At 44.1% G+C, this 26,029-nt stretch overlaps 1 protein-coding gene across 1 annotated transcript in view; it reads right to left on the bottom strand.

Annotated features, from left to right (window-relative positions):
• LOC116978788 (glutamate receptor ionotropic, delta-2-like) overlaps positions 1-26,029 on the bottom strand; it is a gene marked incomplete at its 5' end in the record, with an annotated part of 428,679 nt that overhangs the window by 183,247 nt on the left and 219,403 nt on the right. The window contains one exon of the mRNA XM_033030081.1: positions 2,173-2,226. Coding sequence (XP_032885972.1) covers positions 2,173-2,226 — 54 coding nt within the window. The remainder of the gene's footprint in view (positions 1-2,172; positions 2,227-26,029) is intronic.

Raw genomic sequence — 26,029 nt, 5'->3', positions numbered from 1 at the left:
TCAAGTTGCTTGACAGATGAAAGTATCCTTCAGGTTAGGGGAAGCACAAGGTAACATGGGTGATTTAATCATTTTCTATTATGCATTGTTAAATTTTGGATCAAGAGGATGAAATGCAAAATGATGTCAAGCAACAAATTGTAGTTATATTTTATTTACATTAATTCTTGAAAAATGGCCATTGCACTTGATAAAAGCATGACTAGATTCTGATTTACTGAAGCAATAATGTGACAGATTTTAATTGTGATAGTCAAAACGATGGGTTTGAGGATCTTAAAAGAGGACAGAGATGGAGAGTTAGAGCAACATTTTGGGAAGTTCTGGGCAAAATACTGCAGCAGTTGAAGGTTTGGTCATTAATAGTAGATTGAAGGAGGTGAGCTGCACCATATCATGAGTCAACCAAATAGAGTCTAGCACAGGGAATGTTATGTGGCTGCTAAAAGTCAAAATGACCAGTGAGGTAGTGGGATGATGTGGAGAGAACTCATGAAGATATATGAACATAAGATTGAGAATTTCAAATCTGAGACCACAGTGGAGGCAGAAGTCATCGTAATCTTTGTTAAGTGGTATCTGGAGAGTCAACAATATGAAACAGGATCTGGACTGCCCATTCTGACGCGCTGAGGCTTAAAGAGACTGACAAGCCACAAAAAGGACAATGAGACCTGCCGGAATTGCCAAAGGTAAATGTTTTTTTAGAGTAAGACCAGTGAATGAGAAATCCTTCCCAAACTCCCTCCAATCCTGGATTTTGCAACCACTCTTACTTGGATCTCATGGTTCCTGTACCTATTGTATCTCAAACTCCACTCTCCCTAATCCCATCCAAAATTACCGTACCTATATTTCACACTGTCTGATTCACTTGGCCTCCAACGAGTTACTTTGCTTCCCCATTCTAACCTGCTGTTTGTCTAATTCTCCACACTTTGGCCAAGCCCATGAAGTGATGCTGACCCCAACTCTCAACTCTCAATCTACTCTTCTCTTGAGTACTGACCTACACCTTCTCCTCTCTCCCTCCTCAAGTCCCTGACCCAAGCTTGGACAGAAATTGTTCAGGTCTACATGGGTTCAGGACTATACCGACAAGGTTTTGAGATGGGATGTAGTCATAATGCAGCTTGAATGATTGGGATAAGATGGCACAGCTTCAAGTTCAAAGAAGCTTATTGGAATTATTAGCCATTTGGTATATGAACAATAACAATTCTTATATCAGTCAAAAATCTGTTGTGAGTTCTATAGATATTTATCATTTATCAGAAATACTATCGATGTTTACTTTAGTGCAGTGCAGTATTTTAACACTATGAACTCCAATACAATATATTTGTGTGACTAAAAATAAGCTACATCACAAGGATCAAAATCAAAGGAAGGCACTTTCATGCCTTACATTACCAAAAATGTAGAAAATTGTACAATTGAGGTGTTTAAATTGGAAAAAAGAAGTTAAAAGGTTTGGTAAGGAGAAAGTATTTCCTTTTTGGCAGTGAAATTCAGAACAATGAACCACAGTCCTCGGCGTGACACTTGGTTTCACATATAAAGGACAACATAAATCTAGAACTTCACATCCCTTAGAATATTTGAATGCAGGGTTATTTCGAGTTTATAAAAAAAACTGAGAATGATCACTTGAAGTAGGATAAGAGTATTCATGTATGTGAACCACAGGCAACTAACATACATTGATGTATATACATCATAATCCACATGAATAGTTTCAAAAACTCTAGGGCTTTAAAGGTATGTTGCTGTTATTTTATTCCAAAATGTAAATTTAAGCAAAATATAAGTAGGATACACAGCTTTGAAATAGGAATTTTACATTTTTTGAAGAGGCACACTTCTTTGATGTTAACTACTTGACCGATAAGTCAAATCAGTTCAACAAAGTAAAAACAAACTTTGGACTCAATAAAGCAATAATTGAACATGTTCACAAATGGCATAAAATGCAAACAGTGGGTTATTAGAGGACAAATTGGTGCCTTAAGTAAACATTCCTCTGCATGTGGATATAAAACTTAGTTCTAGAGGAATGAGCAACACATTTTGTATACTGCCCAGGTATACAATATAAACCCCAAATACAATTTACACTCAATTTAGAAAGTTATGGTACATTGTATGACGTTCCACACAACTTCAAATTACCTCATTTATGAAGATCCAGTGACTATCAACAGCAGCCAAATTGGTATCAACAGCCTGTGAACGGGAAGTAATAATTCATAAGTTATACAACATTTGCAACATATAATCAGGCTTATTTCTTCCACAAGACATTCTTCACATCCAAACTAATAAATACGGAATTAATTTTAGGCAACAAGGACATTAAGAAAATCTTTCCGTGGCTAACTCACTTCCTATTTTAAAAATGTTTTTATTTTCCATTTTGAGATCAAAGCCAGCCCAAGCATTGGCATTTTAAGATATAATCATGTGGAAAATATGAGATCTGTTGCTTAGAAATGTAATTTGCTCCATTTCCATTAGGTAGTTCAGTTTGTACTGCCATGTAAATTATAATGGAAGAAAGAAAAAACTTACACAGTGAATATCAGGCACTATGAACACCAGTAATTAGTTTCAGTGTGCAAGAAAGCACAACATTTACCTGATGAATACAAATCAAACTAATTGATACTGTATGTTTACCAATATATAATATATAAATGTATATAGGGCATATTCCACTCGCAATGTGAATTTATAACAGTACTTTGCTTCTTTTAAAAAATTACTGTTAAAATTGATTTCCGATAGCTACAATGCAAATTAGTAAAAATATAAATTAACATGAGTATAAGAATCATACATGGATTACTCGATTTTTTAATTTTCAATTTACAAGACCAAGATCCTAGTTTGCCTACTTTCACACAATAACTGCAAACAGTTTAATATCTTTGTTATGTTTAGAAAAAAAGTGATATAAAAGTTCCAGTCTATTATATTCTGCAAAAGTATAGAATGATTAAATTGATGCTGTAAAATACAGCTAAATCTCAAGCCTAAAGTTAAACCATTTTACAGTCAAGGGAATTTAGAGTCCAGAAGCCAACTATTTGTTTTATTGTATCTTTGCTGACTCGATGCTGCGGCAATACAAAACAAATCCTTTTATTTTGTATCCTCCCTGCAATCAGTCTTCATCTGGTTCAAACAGTTATCCAATTTTCGCTTCCATGATTCAATGGTCTGCCGCAATCACTCCCTGTGGCAAAGCTCTTGTTTCCAGAATCTCGAGATAAATATATTTATTCAGATCTCCTTTTTCACCCTTCATAATGGCAAGGTTATAACTTATGATCAATCAAAATTCACATCAATTAAAGTGAAATCTACGAAAGTTGCTCTGTTAGCCTCAAGATGAAATATTCCTTGCATCTCAATGATTTTTCTATGGATTGTTCATTCATAGCGTCGTCCTAGAATTCTAAGTATAGTTTAGTTTAGTTTAGAGATACAGCGTAGAAACAGGCCCTTCGGCCCACCAGATCCATGCCGACCAGCAATTCCCGCACATTAATAATAATAATAATAATAAATTGAATTTATATAGCGCTTTTCAGGGACTCAAAGTCGCTTTACAAGGCAAGGCAAAAAACAAAAACAAAACAAAACAAGCCAAAAAATGAGCAACAATTCAAGCACAGATGAAAAGGGAGGGGGACGTGGGGCTAAGGATAGGCAGAGGTGAAGAGATGGGTCTTGAGGCGGGACTGGAAGATGGTGAGGGTCTCAGAATTGCGGATCAGTTGGGGGAGGGAGTTCCAGAGCCTGGGAGCTGCCCTGGAGAAGGCTCTGTCCCCAAAACTGCGGAGGTTGGATTTGTGGATGGAGAGGAGACCGGCTGATGTGGATCTGAGGGACCGTGAGGGTTGGTAAGGGGAGAGGAGGTCAGTGAGATATGGGAGGGATAGATGGTGGACGGCTTTGTAGGTGAGGACCAGGATTTTGTAGGTGATCTGGTGGGAGATGGGAAGCCAGTGAAGTTGTTTGAGGACTGGAGTGATGTGATGCCAGGATTTGGTGTGGGTGATGAGTCGGGCGACTGCGTTCTGGACCAGTTGGAGTCGGTTGATGTAGGTGGAGCTGATGCCAAGGAGAAGTGAGTTGCAGTAGTCCAGTCGGGAGGAGATGAAGGCATGGATGAGTCTTTCAGCAGCGGGGGGTGTGAGAGAGGATCTGATTTTGGCGATGTTGCGGAGGTGAAAGAAGGAGGTTTTAATGACATGGCGGATGTGAGGCTCAAAGGAGCGGGTGTAATCAAAGATCACGCCAAGGTTGCGGGCCTGGGGAGATGGGGAGACGGGGAGACAATGGTGCCGTCGATGGTGAGAGTGGGGTTATTGATTTTGCTGAGTGTGGCTTTGGAGCCTATGAGGAGGAATTCTGTTTTATCGCTGTTGAGTTTGAGGAAGTTATGTTGCATCCAGGTTTTTATAGCTGACAAACAGGAGTTGATATGGAAGAGGGGGGGTTTGTGGGGGGATTTGGTGCTGAGGTAGATCTGGGTGTCATCGGCGTAGCAGTGGAAGTCCAGATTGAAGTGGCGGAGTATCTGACCAAGGGGGAGGATGTAGATGATGAAGAGGAGGGGGCCGAGTACCACTTACCACTATCCTACACCCACTAGGGACAATTTTTACATTTACCAAGTCAATTAACCTACAAACCTGTACATCTTTAGAGTGTAGGAGGAAACCGAAGATCTTGGAGAAAATCCATGCAGGTCACGGGGAGAACGTACAAACGCCATACAAATAGCACCCGTAGTTGGGATCGAACCTGGGTCTCCAGCGCAACTCTACCGCTACGCCACCATGACCGCCCAAGTGTTGTGTCCTTCCTGCCTTTAATGCCCTGTTTGTAATGAGATGATTAAACATGCACTTTTCAAATTGTTTTACCAATCATCTAATTATTTCCAGGAAAAACAAGCTTTATTAACACAATGTTACAATGGGATCTTTGTCAGCGGACTTATATTTGCCCTTCAGATCCTCTCTTCCACCCCTAATCCAAACTTCCACTACCAACCTTTAAAATATATAACCCACCCAGTCCACAGACAACAAATACCAACCCCATCCTGAAGTTCCAGGTTTGATCCTCTTATGGTCTTGACTCACAAACAATCCCATTACAAATGGAACATTTAAGTCACAAAATACACAGCACTTAGATTCCTTTGGATGATATTATGAATGACAATGCTTAGGAATGAAGAAAACAATGAGAGGAGAGGAATATTTAGTCTTGTAGCTAATGTATCAACTTTGATAGATTTTGTTTTATAATCCATTCCAATGCCACCCCGATCAATTGATCGCCTAGCGCAGGCTAAACGATCGTTTCGCTGAACACCTCCGTGCAGTTCATCTTAACCTACCTGATCTCCCGGTGATTCAGCACTTCAACCCCCCCCATCCCAATCTGACCTTTCTGTCCTGGGCCTCCTCCATTATCAGACTGAGGCCCAGTACAAATTGGAGGAACAGCACCTCATATTTCGCTTGGGCACCCAGTGGTATGAACATTGACTTCTCGAACATCAGATAGTCCCTTGCTTTCTCTCTCCATCCCCTTCCCAGTTCTTCCACAAGTCTTAAGGGCCTGTCCCACTTGGGCGTCATTTGCGCTTTATTTACGCGACATCATTTATGTGTCATGACGCCCACGTGATGCGCGCATGGCGTGCATTACACACATGGCGTGCATTATGCGCACATGGTGCGTGGTGACGTAGGCAGTGACGCTCGGTCGCATGCGTCGCCCCAGGATTTTGGGATTCACAAAATCTTTGCGCGCGACCTGCGTGACGTGCAATTGACGCCCAAGTGGGACAAGCCCTTTACTGTCTCCGCCTACATTCTATCTTTGTCCCGCCCCCTCCCCTGACATCAGTCTGAAAAAGGGTCTCGACCCGAAACGCAGCCCATTCCTTTTCTCCAGAGATGCTGCCTCACCTGCTGAGTTACTCCAGCATTTTGTGCTAACCCCAATCAATGTTCTTTCGATTCTTCAAGTCCACGGTGGAGGCCCCAGCCTACACCCGATTCCTGTAGTTCCTTCTTACGCATTGTGACCTGATCAGTGATCATTGAAAATAAATAAAAACCATGCAGAACAGGACAAGCTTTAAGAAGAGCTAAGAGCAGAAAAGGTCACTGAACAAATAACTCTTTCAGGAGCAATTGTCTCCTGAAGGATCAATGCTTCATTCCACCACATCCTCTTATAGAAGAATGCCTCTTATTTTGGCAGTAATCATATTCACACATTCACCCAAGGCTACCTGCTAAGTGACAAGGGGTATTGACTCATGACATTTTTCATAACTCCATTCCAGAATCCATGCAGTGATATCTAGACAGTAACAAGGAACTTTATAGAGTATGCACCTGATACCCTCAGTTAACTCATTCACTAACCAGACCTGACTGAAGTAGCCCAGCAATATTCAGCTTAATGGAGTAACAAGATACATAGTGGACCAGTTGTACAAATTGAAGTAATAACTCATCATGGCCTGTGAGCAAGTTGAGGAACAAAAACATGAAGAGCAGAAAAAGGTGAAGTAAAACAAAATTAAAAGGAAAGGTTACAATGCCCCAGAACTGCACAGTGAAATAATACATTCAGCTAATCCATTAATTTCATAGCCGAGGTAGACACAAAATGCTGGAGTAACTCAGCGGGCGAGGCAGCATCTCTGGAGAGAAGGAACGGGTGACATTTCGGGTCGAGACCATTGTTCATTCTGAAGAAGGGTCTCGTCTCGACCCGAAACGTCAGCCATTCCTTCTCTTCAGAGATGCTGCCGCACCCGCTGAGTTACTTCATCATTTTGTGTCTACCTTCGATTTAAACCAGCATCTGCAGTCAAGCACGGAAATCGCTATCTAAATATGGAGGGGACCGGGGGATGACAGGGTGGATACAATTTCTTGGCGGCCGCGCGCATGCGCACACTCACACACACACGCGCGAGGCTTCGGAGGCTCAGTCCAGCGCTATATGCAGCTCAACTCTACCTGTCTCACCAGGTTAACCTACAGCCCTGCCTGGACTGACGGGACACCAGCCCTGCTTCTCCATGCTGGCCATATTTCCCGCAAGCCCAGGGCTGCAGGTTAACCTGGTGGGACAGGCAGAGTTGAGCTGGGTTTAGTGCTGCTTCTCTGTGCTGGCTGTGGGCCTGGGGGTACACTCCCATCTGACTCCCGATGTCTCTGGCCACCCATGGGGAGGGGGCACTCAGGTGGTGACAGGACAGCGCAGGAGAGCCAGGATCGATCCTGGCTGCGGATGAGGTCTGTGCCGAGAGTGATTTGGCACATCTTCCTCCTCCAATCACCGCGCTCTATCCTCAGTCCCACCCCCACCCCCCCTACTACTCCCTCCTCCAATGATCGTGCTGAATCATTATGTCCTGCCCCCATTGCCTGCTGATCGATGTCTCCCTCGTCCAATCGGCGCCCTCGATCAACAGTCCCACCCCCACTGGCTCGTGGAAAGCGGAGATTTCACCAGATTTTAAAATCCGGATTACAAAAACTTGGCGGGGACTGTCCCCCACCTCTCAAAACAGGGGGGGGGAGTGTCCCACATGCCCCCCCCCCCCCTTCCCCCCGGGATTTCCGCCCCTGTCTGCAGTTCTTTCTCACACAAATCCCATAGCCTACCCTCGTTCATCAGCTTCCCAAACTCATGGTCATTGCTTGATCACTTACCATCATACTGGCACCTCATAAACAACATCTCTCATAACATGCACATTCTAATCCTATTTTATTTTATTTTTCTGGCAAAATGCAAACAAAAATTAAACGTATCACGCTTTAGCCCGCTTTCAATGTTGCTTTGCCTTTTTTAGTGTTTTCATAAGCTGGCTCCTCGGTTGACGGGAAGTGAATGAAGACCTCCAAGAAGACATGAGATGTTCAACACAGGAGGTGCCATCCCTGTCCTTTCACTTCCCTTTCCTCAAGATGGAACTCAAATTGTCTTTCCTGGTGGTGCTGCAATTCCTCTGTATTTCATTCAATCTATTCTACTGCATTGGGAGTTCATAATGTGGTCTCATCTGCAATGGAGAAAGCAAAGGTAGAAAGAGTGACTGCTTTGCAAAGCACGTCTGCTCTGTCTGCATGTGCGGACGGTTGCCTTAATCCACCATCCCTCTCTGACCTCCTGCATTGTTACGATGCATCCATTACAAACTCGAGAAACAACTCATCATCCTCTGTGTTGGCATGTTGTGCCCTCCAGGAATAAATATTGTTTTATCCAACTTGAAGTAGCTCAAACTTTTTTTTCCTGTTTGTTTCTGAACTGGTAATTTTTGCTTGTCATCGTTATTTTGGCTCAAGATAGATACAAAATGCTGGAGTAACTCAGCGGGACAACCAGCATCTCTTGAGAGAAGGAACAGGTGATGTTTCAGGCCGTGACCCTTCTTCAGACTAATCAGGGGAAATTGGAAAAAAAAGCTGGTTCAGTTTTATTCCATTTTTCTTTCAGTGTCTACAGCCTATACTACTGAGCATGACCCCATAGCGTTATCAGTAGCAATGTAATATGCAAAGAAGCATAATCTGACCTTCACTGCTCCTTATAGTTTCCTTCAACAGAGCTGGGAAACATGCTTCCTGTCCACAGATGCTGCCTAATCTGTTATGTGTCACCGACATTTAGTTTTCATCCCTCACCACTGATTGCCAATGTGCCCCCTTTGACTTCACTGATGCCCCTCTCACAGATGGCTGGTATCACCTCCACCGCAGATGTTCGAGCATGCTTGTCCCCTTAACATGTTTGTCCCCTCCAGCTCTCTGCTCATGCATCAGGGAATTGTGCCAAGGAATGTTCTACAGAATTAATGGTTAATGCAGTTGTGTGGCGGTTGTGAGTTGCTAGTTTGAACTTTGCTACAATGCTAAGCATTGAAGTAAAAGATAGAGCACATTAATTGTAGGGTTCATTCTGTAGGTCTCCCATGTAGGTGGCACAGCGGTAGAGTTGCTGCATTAAAGCGCCAGAGACCCGGGTTTGATCCTGACTACAGGTGCTTGTCTGTATGGTTTGTACATTCTTCCTGTGATCTACGTGGGTTTTCCCCAGGATCTCCAGTTTTCTTCCACACTCCAAAGACATACAGGCTTGTAGGTTAATTGGCTTGGTAAAATTGTAAATTATCCCGTGTGTGTGTGTGTGTGTGTGTGTGTGTGTGTGTGTGTGTGTGTGTGTGTGTGTGTGTGTGTGTGTGTGTGTGTGTGTGTGTGTGTGTGTGTGTGCGTGTGTAGGGTAGTGTTAATATGCGGGGATCTCTGGTTGGCATGGACACGGTGGGCTGAGTGGTTTGTTTCCGCGTTGTATCTCTAAACTAAACTAAACTATTCCACATGAATAGAGGACCATTACTATATGACTTTCATAGGCGGCTGATTTATGTCTGCAGAACATCAGCCTGATGCCCAAAATGGTATCAAATATACAGTAAGCTCAAAGCTCCTGTCAAACAGCTGTCTGCTCAAATATATGTCAAAAATGGCAAATGCAGAGTTAAGGTTTCAGGAAATATTGGCATTTTACTGTAAGAAACTATTGACTGGAAACTTAGTACAAAACAATGTTCCATACTCAGCACTTTACTTACCCAAGCCTTGACAGTTCAATAAATTTATTTTCCATTTCATCAAACCAAATAAACAACTGTCCTACGGTGCAAATGCATTTGGTTCACAATATTTAGCGGAACAGCTGTTCTTCCTTATAATTTTCCTCCTAGATTGACACTTTTGCTGTTTAATTTCTGTATAATAATTGTAAAGCAATCACCTTCAAATCAACTCACTTGTTGCAATAGCACTGTTCCATTGGCACAATCAACACCCAATGTGGCCATCTGCACAATGTTGTGCACAAAAAGCAACCATATCAAATGGTAACTAAGGATGATAAATTGATCCATAATAATGAAGATTTTTTTTTAACAATGGCTGCAATTAAATGGATTTTCCTGGCAGACCACACTGAGCGATTTTTATAGTGGTTTTTATACTCTGGATAGTGGATTTATATTGAAAAATCAAATAATGAAAAGCTAGAAAATGGGATTATGGATATTCTCTTAGAAAGCTGATACAAGTACATTATAGAAAATAGCCCCATTATCTGCTTTAAATTTGTGAGATTCTTTCCCAATTGTCAGTTGGACTATGGTGAGATGAATGTTATCTGCTAAGGGAAAATCAGCTTGTCGCATGGGCATCGGTGTTGTATTTCATCACCATTTCTATGTTGCCTATTAGTACGGGTTTAGTAATAGTTAATTATGATTGGGAAATAAAATCTATCAGCCTTTATCTGTGTGAAAAGTGGACCGATCTGCTTCAATTATGGATCTGGTTGAAACTTGTTCCAAGCTATATTACATTCAAGTGATAAACAAGTGTTGCTGTCTCTGGCTCATGCATTTTCAAAAGCAAGGCAAGATGTTATATAGAACAGAACAGCAAAGGACCAGGCCCTATGGCGAACTTGATGTCAAATTAAACTAATCTCCTCTGCCTGCATTGATCCATATCCCACTATAGCCATGTGCCTACATAAAAGCCTCCTAAATGCTATTATTATATCTGCCTCCACCATCACCTTTGGCAGTGCATTCCTCACACTCACTACTCTGTAATAAAACATGCCCGACATATTTCCTTTAAATTTTGCCCCTCTCACCTGCAAGCCTATCCTCTAGTGTTTGACTTTCCACCTTGGGAAAAGGGTTCCTATTTATGTTACATATTCTTGCTTCATAGAGTCATAGAGTTATAGAGTGATACAGTAAGGAAGCAGGCCCTTCGTGCCAACTTGTCCAATGCGGCCAACATGTCCCAGCTACACTAGTCCCACCTGCCTGCGTTTGATCCATATCCCTCCAAACTTGTCCTAATCATGTACCTGTCTAACCGTGTCTTAAACGTTGGGATAGTCCCACCCTCAACTACCTCCTCTGGCAGCTTGTTCCATACACCCACCATCCTTTGAGTGAAAAAGTTACCCATCAGATTCCTACTAAATCTTTTCCCCTTCACCTTAAACCTATGTCCTCTGATCCTTGATTCCCCCACTCGGGGCAAGATATTCTGTGCATCAACCCGATTTATTCCTCTCATGATTTTATACACCTCTATAAGATCACCCTTCATCCTCCTGCGCTCCAAGGAATAGAGACCCAGCTTTCTCAACCTCTCCCTATAGCTCAGATATACTTCTGGTCCTGACAACATCCTCGTAAATCTTCTCTGAACCCTTTCAAGCTTGACAATATCTTTCCTATACCACGGTGTCCAGAACTGAACATAATACATTAAATGCAGTCTCACCAACGTCCTATGCCACTGCAACATGACCTCCCAACTTCCATACTCAATACTCTTGACTGATGAAGGCCAAATAGCAATAATGCAAAATGCATGTCATGGTTGTTAAGGGCCTGTCCCACGAGCATGCGACTCCATGCGGCAAGCGTGACCTAACGTGGTTGCTTGAGCCGTTCGGCCTCGCGGGGCCGGTCCCACTTCGATCGCCAGAGCCGTATGGAGTTGTGCGGAGCTGGTCCCAACATCGCGCGGGGCTCCGAAAAACTGACCGTGTTCAAAAATTCCGCGCGGCAATGGCCTGCCAGCCCGCAGCCGCCTCGACGTGCGCAGCGTCTGGACGCCGTACGCAGCGTCTTGATGCCGTACGTCACGCGCGGACTTCGCTTGAACTTCACGTCACACACTCGACCTCCGCGCGGCCCCCGCTTCCGGTTTGGTTGCGCTCGCCGCATGCAGGCGCATGCTGGTGGGACCGGCCCTGTACGGGGATCACTCGACCTCCGCGCGGCCCCCGTTTCCGGTTTGGTCGCGCTTGCCGCATGCAGGTCGCATGCTCGTGGGACAGGCCCTTAAGGTACCCATCACTGAATCATGAGCCCCAAATCATGAAAGAGTAGCTACCTGTCCAGTGCTGATAGCATCAAACAATTGCAACTGCAATTGTAATAGGGTTTCATTTTTCCATCAGGCAAGTTACATTAAAATATGCTGTATCTTCTCCACAAAGCTGAAATTGATATTCCTTTGATATTTATCTTATGTACTCTGTTCCTCTTCTGCTTGGAATGATCTTTTAAAATTCACATCTTGAGACATTTTAACTATTTTCCATAGAAAATCCAAAGACAGTTGATTCGATACTGACTGTTTAAAGCCAATTCTCATCATTTTAAAAGCATTGGCAGTACAGTTAGTAATGAAGAAAGAAGTGGTGGAGGACCCACAGAGGTTGCTCAGTATATAATTCTTCACCCATCATTTTTATCACTCTAATCCTCATGCCATTTTTATCACTTGCAGTGACACTTTTCTCCTTGGCTCAGGAGCATTTCAGAGAAATATAAGAGATATTGTACTGATTAAAGAGGCAGTTAAGATGGTGAGTTGCTGAACTGTACTGACTGCTAGTTTTTATGCCTAGTATTTGCTGAATTTTATTTTATTTGAACAACATACCTATCTACTGTATCTCCAATAAATGCAAGACTGCATCAAATAAAGGTAAAGGAAAACCTTTTTGCCATGCATGTTAATGTTACAAAGATTTACTACTGCACGCTCTTTGAGATTAGTTAATCTTTGGTTGGGCATTCAATGACATGTTTTTCATGTTTATGCATTTCATTATTGCAAAATGTTGATTTACTTAATGTGAAATAAACAAAAGTCTGCAACATATTGCAGTTACTTTACATTCATACCTTCATAAATCGATTCACTTTCCAATTACTAAACTTGCTCATTCAGTATAAATCAATTCCACAATGTACTAAACTGCAATATAAAATTATAGCAAAACACGCAAAAGAACTTGAATTAATCAGTAAACAAACTTCTAGATACACAAAGTAAAGTGTGTGCATCTTTGCAATCATTAAATGGGATGTGTTTTTACAGTGGGAATGGCACCTCATTAACACAACAAATGCTAATTATTTTTTCATTGACAGATGGCTATGCCCACAGTTTGGCTGCACCATATCTGACAGGGAGCAAAAACCCAACTTCAAATTCTATGCTTCAATTTCCATGCTTCAATTTTGATCTGCAGCTTAGCAATTTAAAGACATTTCTGTAAGCACAGCAGGACTCCACAATATACCAGTTCTTTTAGTTTAATAATCATGGAACAATAATGCTGTCACAGTGAGATTATGGGTGGAGACCCATAATCAGGCTTTATTCAGGCTATTGAGGCTTTAGAAGAGGAAATTTATATTTTGTACAAGTGCCACAAACAATTAAGTGAGAAAGTTTCACTTTCTTCATAAACCATCCATCACTTTTTGAGTGCTTTATGTAAGTGAAATATAATCTGCACCCATAAAATTAGTTTTAAACGGGCCAGAGAGATTTTTAAACAATAATTGTCTTATTTTATCTGCTAGTAAAATTCACATTTCATACAACAAACCAAAAGATTTTCTGAGTTTATTTTAGTGAATGATAGTCTGAAGTGTTTACCCTTTCACACATTCCTGAAGACTGTGCTGAAGGATAGTGCACAAAAGTACATCGTGTGGGGGAGAAAAGAAATCATTACAATACAATACAATACAATACAATACGGTTTATTTGTCACATTGCACATAAGTGCAAGTGAAATGAATATGTCAGCAGCGGTACAATTATAAAGAACACACACAAAAACACAATAAAAATTTAACATAAACATCCACCACAACATTCATCACTGTGGTGGAAGGCACACAATTTGGCCAGTCCTCCTCCATTTTCCCCCGTGGTCGGGACCTCAACCCTCCGCAGCCGTTGCTGCGGGCGTCCAGATGGTAAAAGGACAAGGTACAAGTCCAGGTAAGCCCAGAGTCGGCTCTTCCCTACCGGAGACCGTGGCTTTAAGTTGGTGTAGGCCGCTGGCCGGCACACGAAGATTTAAAGTTTAAAGTTCCCGCCGCGCCGCAGCCAGAAGCACCGCAGACCGCAGGGCCGGCGGTCGAAGCTCCCCTCCAGGGGTGATGGTAAGTCGCCACCGCGCCTGCGGTAGAAGTTGGCCGCGGGCCGGCAGTGATGGCTTCTTCTTCCCCCGGGTCCCCCACGAGGGATCCCGGGCTGTAGACGCCGCGCCAGCTGGAGCTGTGCAGACCGTGGCTTCAGGCTGCCGGCTGCCCCGGGCCAGCGAAATGGAGCGCTCCCTTCCAGCGAGGGCTCGCCCGCTCCACGCCGAGAGTCCACGCTGCGCCCGCCGCTGAAGCCCCGGGCGCGTCTCCGGGAAAGGCCGCGCCGATCCTTGCTGTTAGGCCACGGGGAGGCGACCTGGAAAAAGTCGTCTCTCCATGGAGGAGGCGGCTGAAACGGTTTCCCCCTCACCCCCCCACACCACCCCCCACACAAAACACACAAAGAAACATTAAAACCATACTTTAAAACATACAAAAAAAATAAAAAAAGTTGAAAAAACTAACGCGCTGCTGACAGGGCTGCCGCCATTGCAGCGCCCCCACCGACCAATGATAGCTACCTTCTGGAATCCCCCATTTACCAAACAGATACAAGGTCTAGATATTGCATTCAAATTCACAGCACAATGGTGGTAACTGCTGACAATAAAGCACCATCATTTCAGTTGAAAAACCCGAATGATTGTAGAACAAATTTTTAGAGTTTAGTAAAGAAAAACACAAGTAGCAAATAAGTTTGGTCTTGCACCTATTTCCATAACTCTTTTCTTCACTTGCCCTTTAAATTATGGCTTAATATTGATTGAAAACATGCAAATTATAAATTATCAATGCTGGGAAATGTTGATTTCCAGTGCAAGATTGAAAAATAATTTTGAAGTGAATGACTTAAAGCCAGTTTTTGCACTAATCTCATATCATACGATCGTAAGTGATAAGAGCAGAATTAGGCCATTTGGTCCATCAAGTCTACACCATTCAATCATGGCTGATCTATCTCTCCCTCATAATCCCATTTTCCTGCCTTCTCCCCATAACCCCTGACACCCATACTAATCAAGAATCTATTTATCTCTGCCTTAAAAATATCCACTGACTTGGCCTCCACAGCCTTCTGTAGCAAAGAATTCCACAGATTCACCACACTCTGACTAAAGAAATTCCTCCTCATCTCCTCCCTAAAAGAACATCCTTTAATTCTGAGGTTATGATCTCTAGTCCGAGACTCTCCCACTTGTGGAAGCATCCTCTTCACATCCACTATCCATATTTGCTCCTCTCATATGTGTCAATTCCATCAAATCACTGCCAATACCACTTTTTGGTGTACTGGTGCCATATTGTGTATATATTTATGCAGAGAATTAGGACTTAGTTTACCCATCCAAAACTGTAGATTGACTGTTGCATGTTAGGCAATCAGAATGCTTAGTAATAATAACTCTGCCTAGTGCATGCTTTATAGTGTAAGAACTCGCCTACTGTCTTCAGTAGCTGCAGTAGAATGAATGTATGATGTACTGCTCATATGTTAAATGAATGAACATTAAAGATGCTTATACCTTTACCTGTGTGGGAGTCAGGTATTTCCATGGTGGCAGAAAACTGGGTCTAAAACCCATCTGTTAACCACAATTTATTTTCTTTATCAGTTTTTATTCGTGATTTTTTTCGACGATATAGCCAATTCCTGCAGAAAGCCGAGTCACCTCGTGTTTGATTCTGACATAGCCGAGCGATGGCGAATGTTTGAACGTGATTATGCTCACTACATTCGCATCGTTCACCGGAATGACCCCGATGATCTGAAGGCATCGCCACTGCTCAATGTAGCGGGTCCAGAAGCAATGATTCGCGCAGACAACTTCAAGTTCGCCCCAGCACTCAACGATGCTAAGGGGCAAGTCCTGGTGCCGGCAGAAACTATCGACAACCCGACGGTCCTACTCAGAAACTTTAGAGAGCTATGCAACCTGCCCTCAAAACGCATCATCGAGAGAACATTGTTCTTCGCCCGACAGCAGCAGGTCGATGAACCTGTGAAACGATTTATCAGTGACTTAAGACACATGGCTACATGGTGCCATTTCGGTGAGTTAACTAATTAACTAGTACACGACAAGATTGTGGGGGGAATGAGCGACGGTAAGCTAAGAGTAGAACTGCTTCGGAATGCTGAACTAACTTTAGATCAAGCCATTCATTCGTGTCGAATGGCAGAGGTTTTGGGCCCACTCGCACATTTTGACCCTGCCAGCCCACAACAGCAACATAACGTAAATCTTGCCAACTATTCTCCCCGGAGTGTTTTAAACGCGCCTTGCAAAAGTCCTAATGTGCCCGCCACGAGATGCCCCAACTGCAATTATTTCCACTCTAGAGGGCACCAGCTTTGCGTTGCCCATGGGAAAGTTTGTCACAATTGCAAGAAGCTTAATCACCTTGCTACATGTTGTCGATCTCGTGGGAACACTGCTTCAAGGACAAATCTGGACCTGCTTCAACAAGAGCCGTCTGACTCCGATTCATAAGAACACAACAATGCTTCCCATTGGAACGATTCAGATAACACAGACAACTACTATCTCTCCTGCGCTCCTAAGGCAAACTGTTGGATCCTGCAGTGACCATGGTGATAAACAACAAGGCCCTAACCGCCAAGGTCGACATGGGTGCAAAGGTCAACGTAATGTCACTCAGGAAGTTCAACAAGATCAGGAGCACTGAAACCCTGCTTGGTGTCAGGTGCTTGCCACGACTTAGGACTGGTTTATTTCGATGTGCTGTCCACAGACTCTGGACATGCCACAAGCCAACAGACAGCAGTTGCTATCCCAGTACAAAGACAACAAACTTGGCAAGCTGCCCACAACATACAGAATTACTGTAGATCCTACAGTAACACCAGTGGTCCGTGCACCCCACCGTTTTCCCCATGGCATGCGGGAAAGAAAACAGACCGAACTGAAACGCATGGTCTCCATCGGCGTCATTGCCGAGGTCAGCGAACCCTCCGACTGGGTCTCCACCATGGTCGTAACCACCAAGAAAAACAAAGTAGAATTGCGGGTCTGCATCAACCTCAAAGATTTGAACACAGCAATTAAACGGCCACACTACCCAATGAGAACCACTGAGGACGTGGCGGTGCTAATTGGAAACGCAACGGTGTTCTCGGTCCTTGTCGCCAAAAGATCTTTCTGGCAAATACCACTGGATCGGGCATCATCTGCTCTAACAACTTTTGCCACATTTGGCCGTTACAGATTTGTAAGAATGCCCTTTGGCATCAAGTCAGCCAGTGAAGTATTTCAACGTGCAATGGAACAACTGTTCGCAGAATATCCATGTGCCATCATTGCTGACGATATCCTGGTCTACGGCCGCGATCTGGCCGAGCATGACGCCAACTTAAAAAAGATACTAAACCGTGCTGGAGATATCAACCTCAAACTCAACCCTCTTAAGTGCAAGTTCCGGGTTCCGGAAGTCATCTACGTCGGTCATATATTCACCAGCAACGGATTAAAACATGATCCGTTAAAGACTGCAGCCACCAACGAGCTGCCGGTTGCAACCGACGTCACCAGCTTGCAACAATTCCTCAGCATGGTTAACTACCTGGGCAAATTAATTCCTAACCTCAGCGAACTTTTGGCCCCCCTGCAACAATTGACCCACAAAGACAACGCAGTTCCTGGTACCCCCAGCACCAAAGAGTCCTCGAGACATTCAAGCTCCAGCTAGCCAGCGCACCAACACTTGCATATTTCAACCTCAACCTGCCAGTCATCATCACCTGCGATGCATCCCAGTAAGGCCTAGGCGCAGCATGCCTAAAGACAACTACCGACGGCGATGTGATGCCTGTCTCCAATGCATCACGCACCCTAACAGACACTGAACAACGCTATGCCCAAATCAAGAAGGAACTGCTCGCTGTCGTCTTCGCCTGCTCAAAATTTAAAGATTTTATCTTTGGCAAAACCTTCACTGTCGAGCTTGACCACCAGCCACCATCGTAAACAAGCCCATCCATGCCACCCCAGCTCGTCTACAATGCATTATGATGCAGTTGCAGCGGTTCGAATTCCGCCTCGTATATAAGAAAGGTAAAGACATGCACATCGCAGACACGCTCTCCAGAGCCCCGCGCACTACCAGCGAACGTCACTCTATCGAACAGGATGAGTTCTCAGTTCTGAAGGTCTCGTTCGTGCTCACTGACCGTCTACGCCGCCTTGCCGAACGCACAGCTGCGGACAAAACTTCACAACTGCTGACCTCCGTTGAGAAAAACATTTTTCACACAGAGAGTGGTGAATCTCTGGAACTCTCTGCCACAGAAGGTAGTTGAGGCCAGTTCATTGGCTATATTTAAGAGGGAGTTAGATGTGGCCCTTGTGGCTAAAGGGATCAGGGGGTATGGAGAGAAGGCAGGTACAGGATACTGAGTTGGATGATCAGCCATGATCATATTGAATGGCAGTGCAGGCTCGAAGGGCCGAATGACCTACTCCTGCGCCTATTTTCTATGTTTCTATAAGGAATGGATGGCCAAACAAACACTCAAGCACACCGTTTGAAATACGACCCTACTTCCTGGTTCGTGACGAACTAGTGCTACAGGACGGAATAATCGTCCAAGTCCACAAGGCAGTTATCCCTCCCACTCTACGAAGTGAGTACTACGACAACATCCATGGAGGCCACCCCGGCACAGAAGCCACTCTAAAACAGGCGCAGACCATGATCTACTGGCCCGTGATGACAAGGTACATACGTGAAATGACGGAATCATGCGCCATCTGCAACAGCTTGAGACCACACCAACAGAAGCAGCCACTCCTGCCTCAGCCGGCTCCCTTCCTTCCGTGTTCATCACTGGCCACCGACATCTTCGAATGGCACGGGAAACACTACCTTGTTTTGGTAGACTCCTACGGGCTGGTTCGAAATCGACCTACTCCCAACGACAACGTCTGAAATAGTTATCCAAAAACTATCAATCCACCTGTCTGTGCATGGAGCACCCATCAGCCTTCAAACTGACAAAGGAGCTCAATTTACATAGAAACATAGAAAATAGGTGCAGGAGTAGGCCATTCGGCCCTTCGATATGATCATGGCTGATCATCCAAATCGATATCCCGTACCTGCCTTCTCTCCATACCCCCTGATCCCTTTAGCCACAAGGGCCACATCTAACTCCCTCTTAAATAAAGCCAATTAACTGGCCTCAACTACCTTCTGTGGCAGAGAATTCCACAGATTCACCACTCTCTGTGTAAAAAATGATTTTCTCATCTCGGTCCTAAAAGACTTCCCTCTTATCCTTAAACTGTGACCCCTTGTTCTGGACTTCCCCAACATCGGGAATAATCTTCCTGCATCTAGCCTGTCCAACCCCTTAAGAATTTTGTAAGTTTCTATAAGATCCCCCCTCAATCTTCTAAATTCTAGCGAGTACAAGCCGAGTCTATCCAGTCTTTCTTCATATGAAAGTCCTGCCATCCCAGGAATCAGTCTCGTGAACCTTCTCTGTACTCCCTCTATGGCAAGAATGTCTTTCCTCAGATTAGGAGACCAAAACTGTACGCAATACTCCAGGTGTGGTCTCAACAAGACCCTGTACAACTGCAGTAGAACCTCCCTGCTCTTATACTCAAATCCTTTTACTATGAATGCTAACATACCATTCGCTTTCTTCAGTGCCTGCTGTACCTGCATGCCTACTTTCAATGACTGGTGTACCATGACACCCAGGTCTCGTTGCATCTCCTCTTTTCCTAATCGGCCACCATTCAGGTAATAGTCTACTTTCCTGTTTTTGCCACCAAAGTGGATAACCTCACATTTATCCACATTATACTGCATTTGCCATACATTTGCCCACTCACCCAACCTATCCAAGTCACCTTGCAGCCTCCTAGCAGCCCCCTCACAGCTAACACTGCCCCTCAGCTTTGTGTCATCCGCAAACTTGGAGATGTTGCATTCAATTCCCTCATCCAGATCATTAATATATATTGTAAATAGCTGGGGTCCCAGCACTGAGCCTTGCGGTACCCCACTAGTCACTGCCTGCCATTCTGAAAAGGACCCGTTTACTCCTACTCTTTGCTTCCTATCTGCCAGCCATTTCTCTATCCACATCAATACTGAACGCCCAATACCGTGTACTTTAAGTTTGCATACTAATCTCTTATGTGGGACCTTTTCGAAAGCCTTCTGAAAGTCCAGATATAACACATCCACTGATTCTCCCTTATCCACTCGACTAGTTACATCCTCGAAAAATTCTATAAGATTCGTCAGACATGATTTATCTTTCATAAATCCATGCTGACTTTGTCCAATGAGTTCACCACTTTCCAAATGTGCTGCTATCCCATCTTTAATAACTGACTCCAGCATTTTCCCCACTACCGATGTTATATTATCTGGTCCGTAAAACCCCATTTTCTCTCTCCCTCCCTTTTTTAAAAGTGCGGTTACATTAGCTACCCTCCAATCCTCAGGAACTACTCCAGAATCTAAAGAGTTTTGAAAAATTATCACTAATGCATCCACTATTTCTGCGGCTACTTCCTTCAGTACTCTGGGATGCAACTTATCTGGCCCTGGGGATTTATCGGCTTTTAATCCATTCAATTTACCTAACACCACTTCCCGGCTAACCTTGATTTCACTCAGTTCCTCCATCTCATTTAACCCCCGGTCCCTTGCTATTTCCAGCAGATTATTAACGTCTTCTTTAGTGAAGACAGAACCAAAGTAGTCATTCAATTGGTCTGCCATGTCCTTGTTCCCCATGATCAATTCGCCTGTTTCTGACTGCAAGGGACCTACATTTGTTTTAACTAATCTTTTCCTCTTCACATATCTATAAAAACGTTTGCAGTCAGTTTTTATGTTCCCTGACAGTTTTTATGTTCCCTGCCAATTCAAGTCTCATACCCTCAAAGTCACCTTTCTTTAAGTTCAGGACCCTTGTTTCTGAATTAACAATGTCACTCTCCATTCTAATGAAGAACTCAACCATATTATGGTCACTCTTGCCGAAGGGGCCACGCACAACAAGACTGCTAACTAACCCTTCCTCATTATTCAATACCCAGTCTAGAATAGCCTGCTCTCTCGTTGGTTCCCCTACATGTTGGTTTAGAAAACTATCCCGCATACATTCCAAGAAATCCTCTTCCTCAGCACCCCTGCCAATTTGATTCACCCAATCTATATGTAGATTGAAGTCACCCATTATAACTGTTTTACCTTTGTTGCATGCATTTCTAATTTCCTGTTTGATGCCATCCCCAACTCCACTACTACTGTTAGGTGGCCTGTTCACAACTCCCACTAGCGTTTTCTGCCCCTTAGTGTCCCACAACTCCCACTAGCGTTTTCTGCCCCTTAGTGTTTCGCAACTCTACCCATATCGATTCCACATCTTCCAATCCTCCTTCCTTTCTATTGCGTTAATCTCCTCTCTAACCAGCAACACTACCCCACCTCCTTTTCCTTTCTGTCTATCCCTCCTGAATATTGAATATCCCTGGATGTTCAGTTCCCAGCCTTGGTCACCCTGGAGCCATGTCTCCGTGATCCCAACTATATCATATTCATTAATAACTATCTGCACATTCAACTCATCCACCTTACTACGAATGCTCCTTGCATTGAGACACAAAGCCTTCAGGCTTGTTTTTACAACACTCTTACCCCTTACACAATTATGTTGTAAAGTGGCCCTTTTTGATTTTTGCCCTGGATTTGTCTGCCTGCCACTTTTACTTTTCACCTTGCTACCTATTGCTTCTACCCTCATTTAACACCCCTCTGTCTCTCTGCTCTTGCACCTATCCCCCTGCCACATTAGTTTAAATCCTCTCGGACAGCACTAGCAAACACTCCCCCAAGGACATTGGTTCCATTTCAGCCCAGGTGCAGACCGTCCTGTTTGTACTGGTCCCACCTCCCCCAGAACTGGTTCCAATGCCCTAGAAATTTGAATCCCTCCCCCTTGCACCATTTTTCAAGCCACGTATTCATCTGCAATATCCTCCTATTTCTACTCTGACTAGCCCGTGGCACTGGTGGTAATCCAGAGATTATTACCTTTGAGGTCCTACTTTTAACTTTATTTCCTAGCTCTCTAAATTCACCTTGTAGGACCTCATCCCTTATTTTACCTATATCGTTGATGCCAATGTGCACCACAACAATTGGCTGTTCACACTCCCCCTCCAGAATGTTCTGCAGCCGTTCAGTGACATCCCTGACCCTTGCACCAGGGAGGCAGCATACCATCCTGGAGTCTCGTTTGCTGCCGCAGAAACGCCTATCTATTCCCCTTACAATTGAATCCCCTGTTACTATTGCCCTTGCGCTCTTTTTTCTCCCCTCCTGTGCTGCAGAGCCACCCATGGTGCCATGAACTTGGCTGCTGCTGCCTTCCCCTGATGAGCCATCTCCCCCAGCAGTATCCTACCTGTCAAAAGTTCAAGAACTTTGCCAAGCGGTGGAACTGTCAACACGTCACCAGCTGCCCAAAGCACCCACAGTCCAATGGACTTGCCGAACGCACTGTTTGGAGCTCTAAACAACTCATGGAGCGCTCCTACCTGGCAAAATCTGACATTTACCAGGACCTACTGAACCTGCGGAACATTTCAAGGGATAGCGTTCTCGACTCCCCCGCCCAACGGCTAATATCTTGCCAGACGCGTCCACCACTGCCTGTCTCCCAGCAACAGCTGAAGCCGCAGGTCCGCTCTCCCACCGTGATACAAAACCGAATGCAGTTTAAACGAGACACGCAAAAGCGGTTTTACAAGACCAGCAAGCCGCCCAAACCACTTATACAAGGACAAGTGGTGCACCAACAAACTGACAAAGGACATACCAAACTGGGACACATTCATGGCCCCTCAAAGGAACCACGCTCCTACTTGGTTAAAATGGATGGTGCCCTCTACAGACACAACCGTCAACACCTCCTTCCAGTGAATGAACCTCGTCTGGCCCTTCCGGGTCCTGATTCCCCACCGCTCGTGTTCTCGCCAACGCTTGTTGCAGCCGTTCCATCACCTGCCGCGACCAAGTCCACTCACTCCCCGCGTCGGTCTGCCCCTGCGTCTCCCGTTGTAACCAGTATCCCGGGTTCCCCGCATCAGTCAACCCCCGGTTCCCGCGTGGCGGTCTCTCCCCTCAGGCCCATTGGGTCTCCCGCGGCATTACCAACCCCAGTCCCCATCTTTTCGGAAGGAAAGGGTGATGAGGCAGCCCCCTACCACACGAGGATCGGGCGGGTTAGCAGGCCATCCACTAGATATGGCAATTATGTTTAACCCCAATATATTCCCTCAGCTCATCGTTTAAAGTGCCTTAGTTGCCTTTTCATTTCTACAAGAAGAGATGTCGATTGGGTATTGCATTGTTAGCCAATCAGAATGTTTAGTAATAATAACTCCGCCTAGTGCATGCTTTATAGTGTAAGAACTCACCTACTGTCTTGAGTAGCTGCAGTAGACTGAATGTATGATGTACGGCTCATATGATAATGGAATGAACATTAAATATGCTTAAACCTTTACCTGTGTGGGAGTCAGGTATTTACAAAAACTAAGGTTTTTGTGTAGCTTGATTCAAATACCTTTAGATATGAGCTGCAAACTACAAAATTTAACTTGCCAAAGTTCTGGAATCATTTAATGCATGAAGGCATAATTGAGCCGATTGCGCTGTTTACCTTATCCAGGATCTAGGTTGCAGGATGCATGATTCATATCTGTTGACTAATTTTGTGTCCACATTGCGAAACAAGATCAACAAGGGAAATCTACGATAAGAGGCAAGGAAATGGAGCTCAAGTCAATTAGTTACACCCCAGTTAGTAAACAAATTGGCATCTGGCATTTTCTAGAAGGTAACTTACTTTTCAAAAGTTGGTTCATTATATCCCTTTTATAGCATAAAGAATCATTAAGGGCAGTGTGCGTAATTATGGGTCTGCAGTGATCGTGATCTTTGCTTAACAACATGCGGTCAGATTTATGAAGGGTGTACTTTCAGCCAGGCAGATACAGAATATTTGCATTAATTTCTTCACTCAAAGACTATTACTTTTCAAAGACTGCAAATAGAAAAACTTGATTAAACCCATTTTAAAATAAATTGTTGCAACCATGTTTGCTACTGGATTCGGATTTTCACTGACAAGAACCTCACATGTAGAAACAAAGAATTGTAGATGCCTGTTAATTGTCAAAAGGACACAAAGTGCTGGAGTAGCTCAGCGGTTCAGGCAACATCTCTAGAGAACATGGATAGGTGACGTTTCGGGTCGAGAACCTTCTTCAGACTCACAGATGTGTTAGGACTCGTACAAGGTCTGCACCGGGTAAGAAAAGGAAAGTAGATTTTCTTCCTTGCAAGACATTAGTTACCCTGATCATTTTTCTTTTTGACAATCTGGTAGTTTTATGGTTACCATTGTGGAGAATGGCTTTTGCAAAAGGTTAAGTACTTGAATTTAAATTACCCAGTTGAATTTAGGATTGACAATCATATCTCTGGATCAATCTTTCAGAAATCTAGCTGTGAAAACCAATACACATCCAAGTCCTATTTGATATGCACCCTACAATTGTGGATCTCCAACTGAAGTCTGACTGTGGATATGCCAAGCATTCACCTCCCAAAGAATGTGCATCTAATGATTCCTGTGAGTGGGTGGTGGTGGGTGTCCTGACCTCTTACTCGAAAGCCGCACATGCTTTGAAGAAAGACCCGGCGGGCCACAGCGAAGGAAGACCCGATGGGCCGAGGCTTGCAGACCCGAAGGTCAGGGAGAGTCATGGAGCTGCTGACAACAATGGAGTGGGCTGGTAGCAGAGGGACCTAGGTATTGCCTCCAGCGCCTTCAAGATTGTCTGCAGGAGATGTCCCCGGAAGACAGAGGTTTTCGAGCGTGATGGAGGAGGCCCTGCAGTGGCTTTGGGCTTACCTGGATTAGATGCCTCTCCAGTACATCGAACACATGGGCCAGACGTTTTGTTAATGGTGCCAAAATGTGGTGACGGGTGCATGTGCGATCTTTGCAAAAAGAATTTCAATGTGCCATGCATACGTGGCAATAAAGAACCATTGACACATAAAATTGAATAATATTCCGTTTTCATACATCTACTGCAAAGTGCCATATTCCCAGAATTACTAAGCACAGATATTCTCTAGAGCCAGAAATATTTAAGAGAGGGTTCTTGCAGAGTCCCCATGCATGGGAATAAGATTAAGCATTGCCATGCGTTTGTGCACCGAGCATTTCAAATTTCCATGATAAACATAGAAACATAGAAAATAGGTGCAGGAGTAGGCCATTCGGCTCTTCGAACCAGCACTGTCATTCAATATGATCATGGCTGATATTCCAAAATCAGTTCCCCTAAGAGCCAACCCTCTAATAACACTCCTAAAAGTTAGCCCTAAGAGTTAAATCTAACTCTCTCTTGAAAACATCCAGTGAATTGGCCTCCACTGCCTTCTGTGGCAGAGAATTCCATCATTAAAATAATCCATCATTAAAAATCCCAGGCTTAAGATGCTCATTATGAAGTAGTTTTTTTTTTTTGTACAACATGCTCCAAGTGCATGGCGGTGTGCATCCTTGGAAGAGCCAGGCATTCTAAATGGCTTTCAATTATGTGCAGTGCCCAGAACAAAATCACTGACTCTGTGATCAACATACAACAAGTCGTAAATTTCACTGTATCATAATTTCTGTAATTTACAGCTGTCCAAGTGTGGTCTACAGACTATTCATGCAGAAAAACACTTCCACAAGCCTGCATTAGTGGTTCAATCCAGATGGTGCAGCAAACTTGATTCAGGTGTATTGTGGCGGCTCCCAAGGGTCGTGCCACCATACTGTCGAACCCCTCGGCACGGGAGTGGTTCAGTCCGGAGGCGGTCCTTAGC

This window comes from Amblyraja radiata, chromosome 11 (assembly GCF_010909765.2).
Source record: "Amblyraja radiata isolate CabotCenter1 chromosome 11, sAmbRad1.1.pri, whole genome shotgun sequence".
NCBI lineage: Eukaryota > Metazoa > Chordata > Chondrichthyes > Rajiformes > Rajidae > Amblyraja > Amblyraja radiata.
The sequence above is the reverse complement of the archived record's forward strand: the minus strand, read 5'-3'. Positions and strand labels throughout refer to the sequence as shown.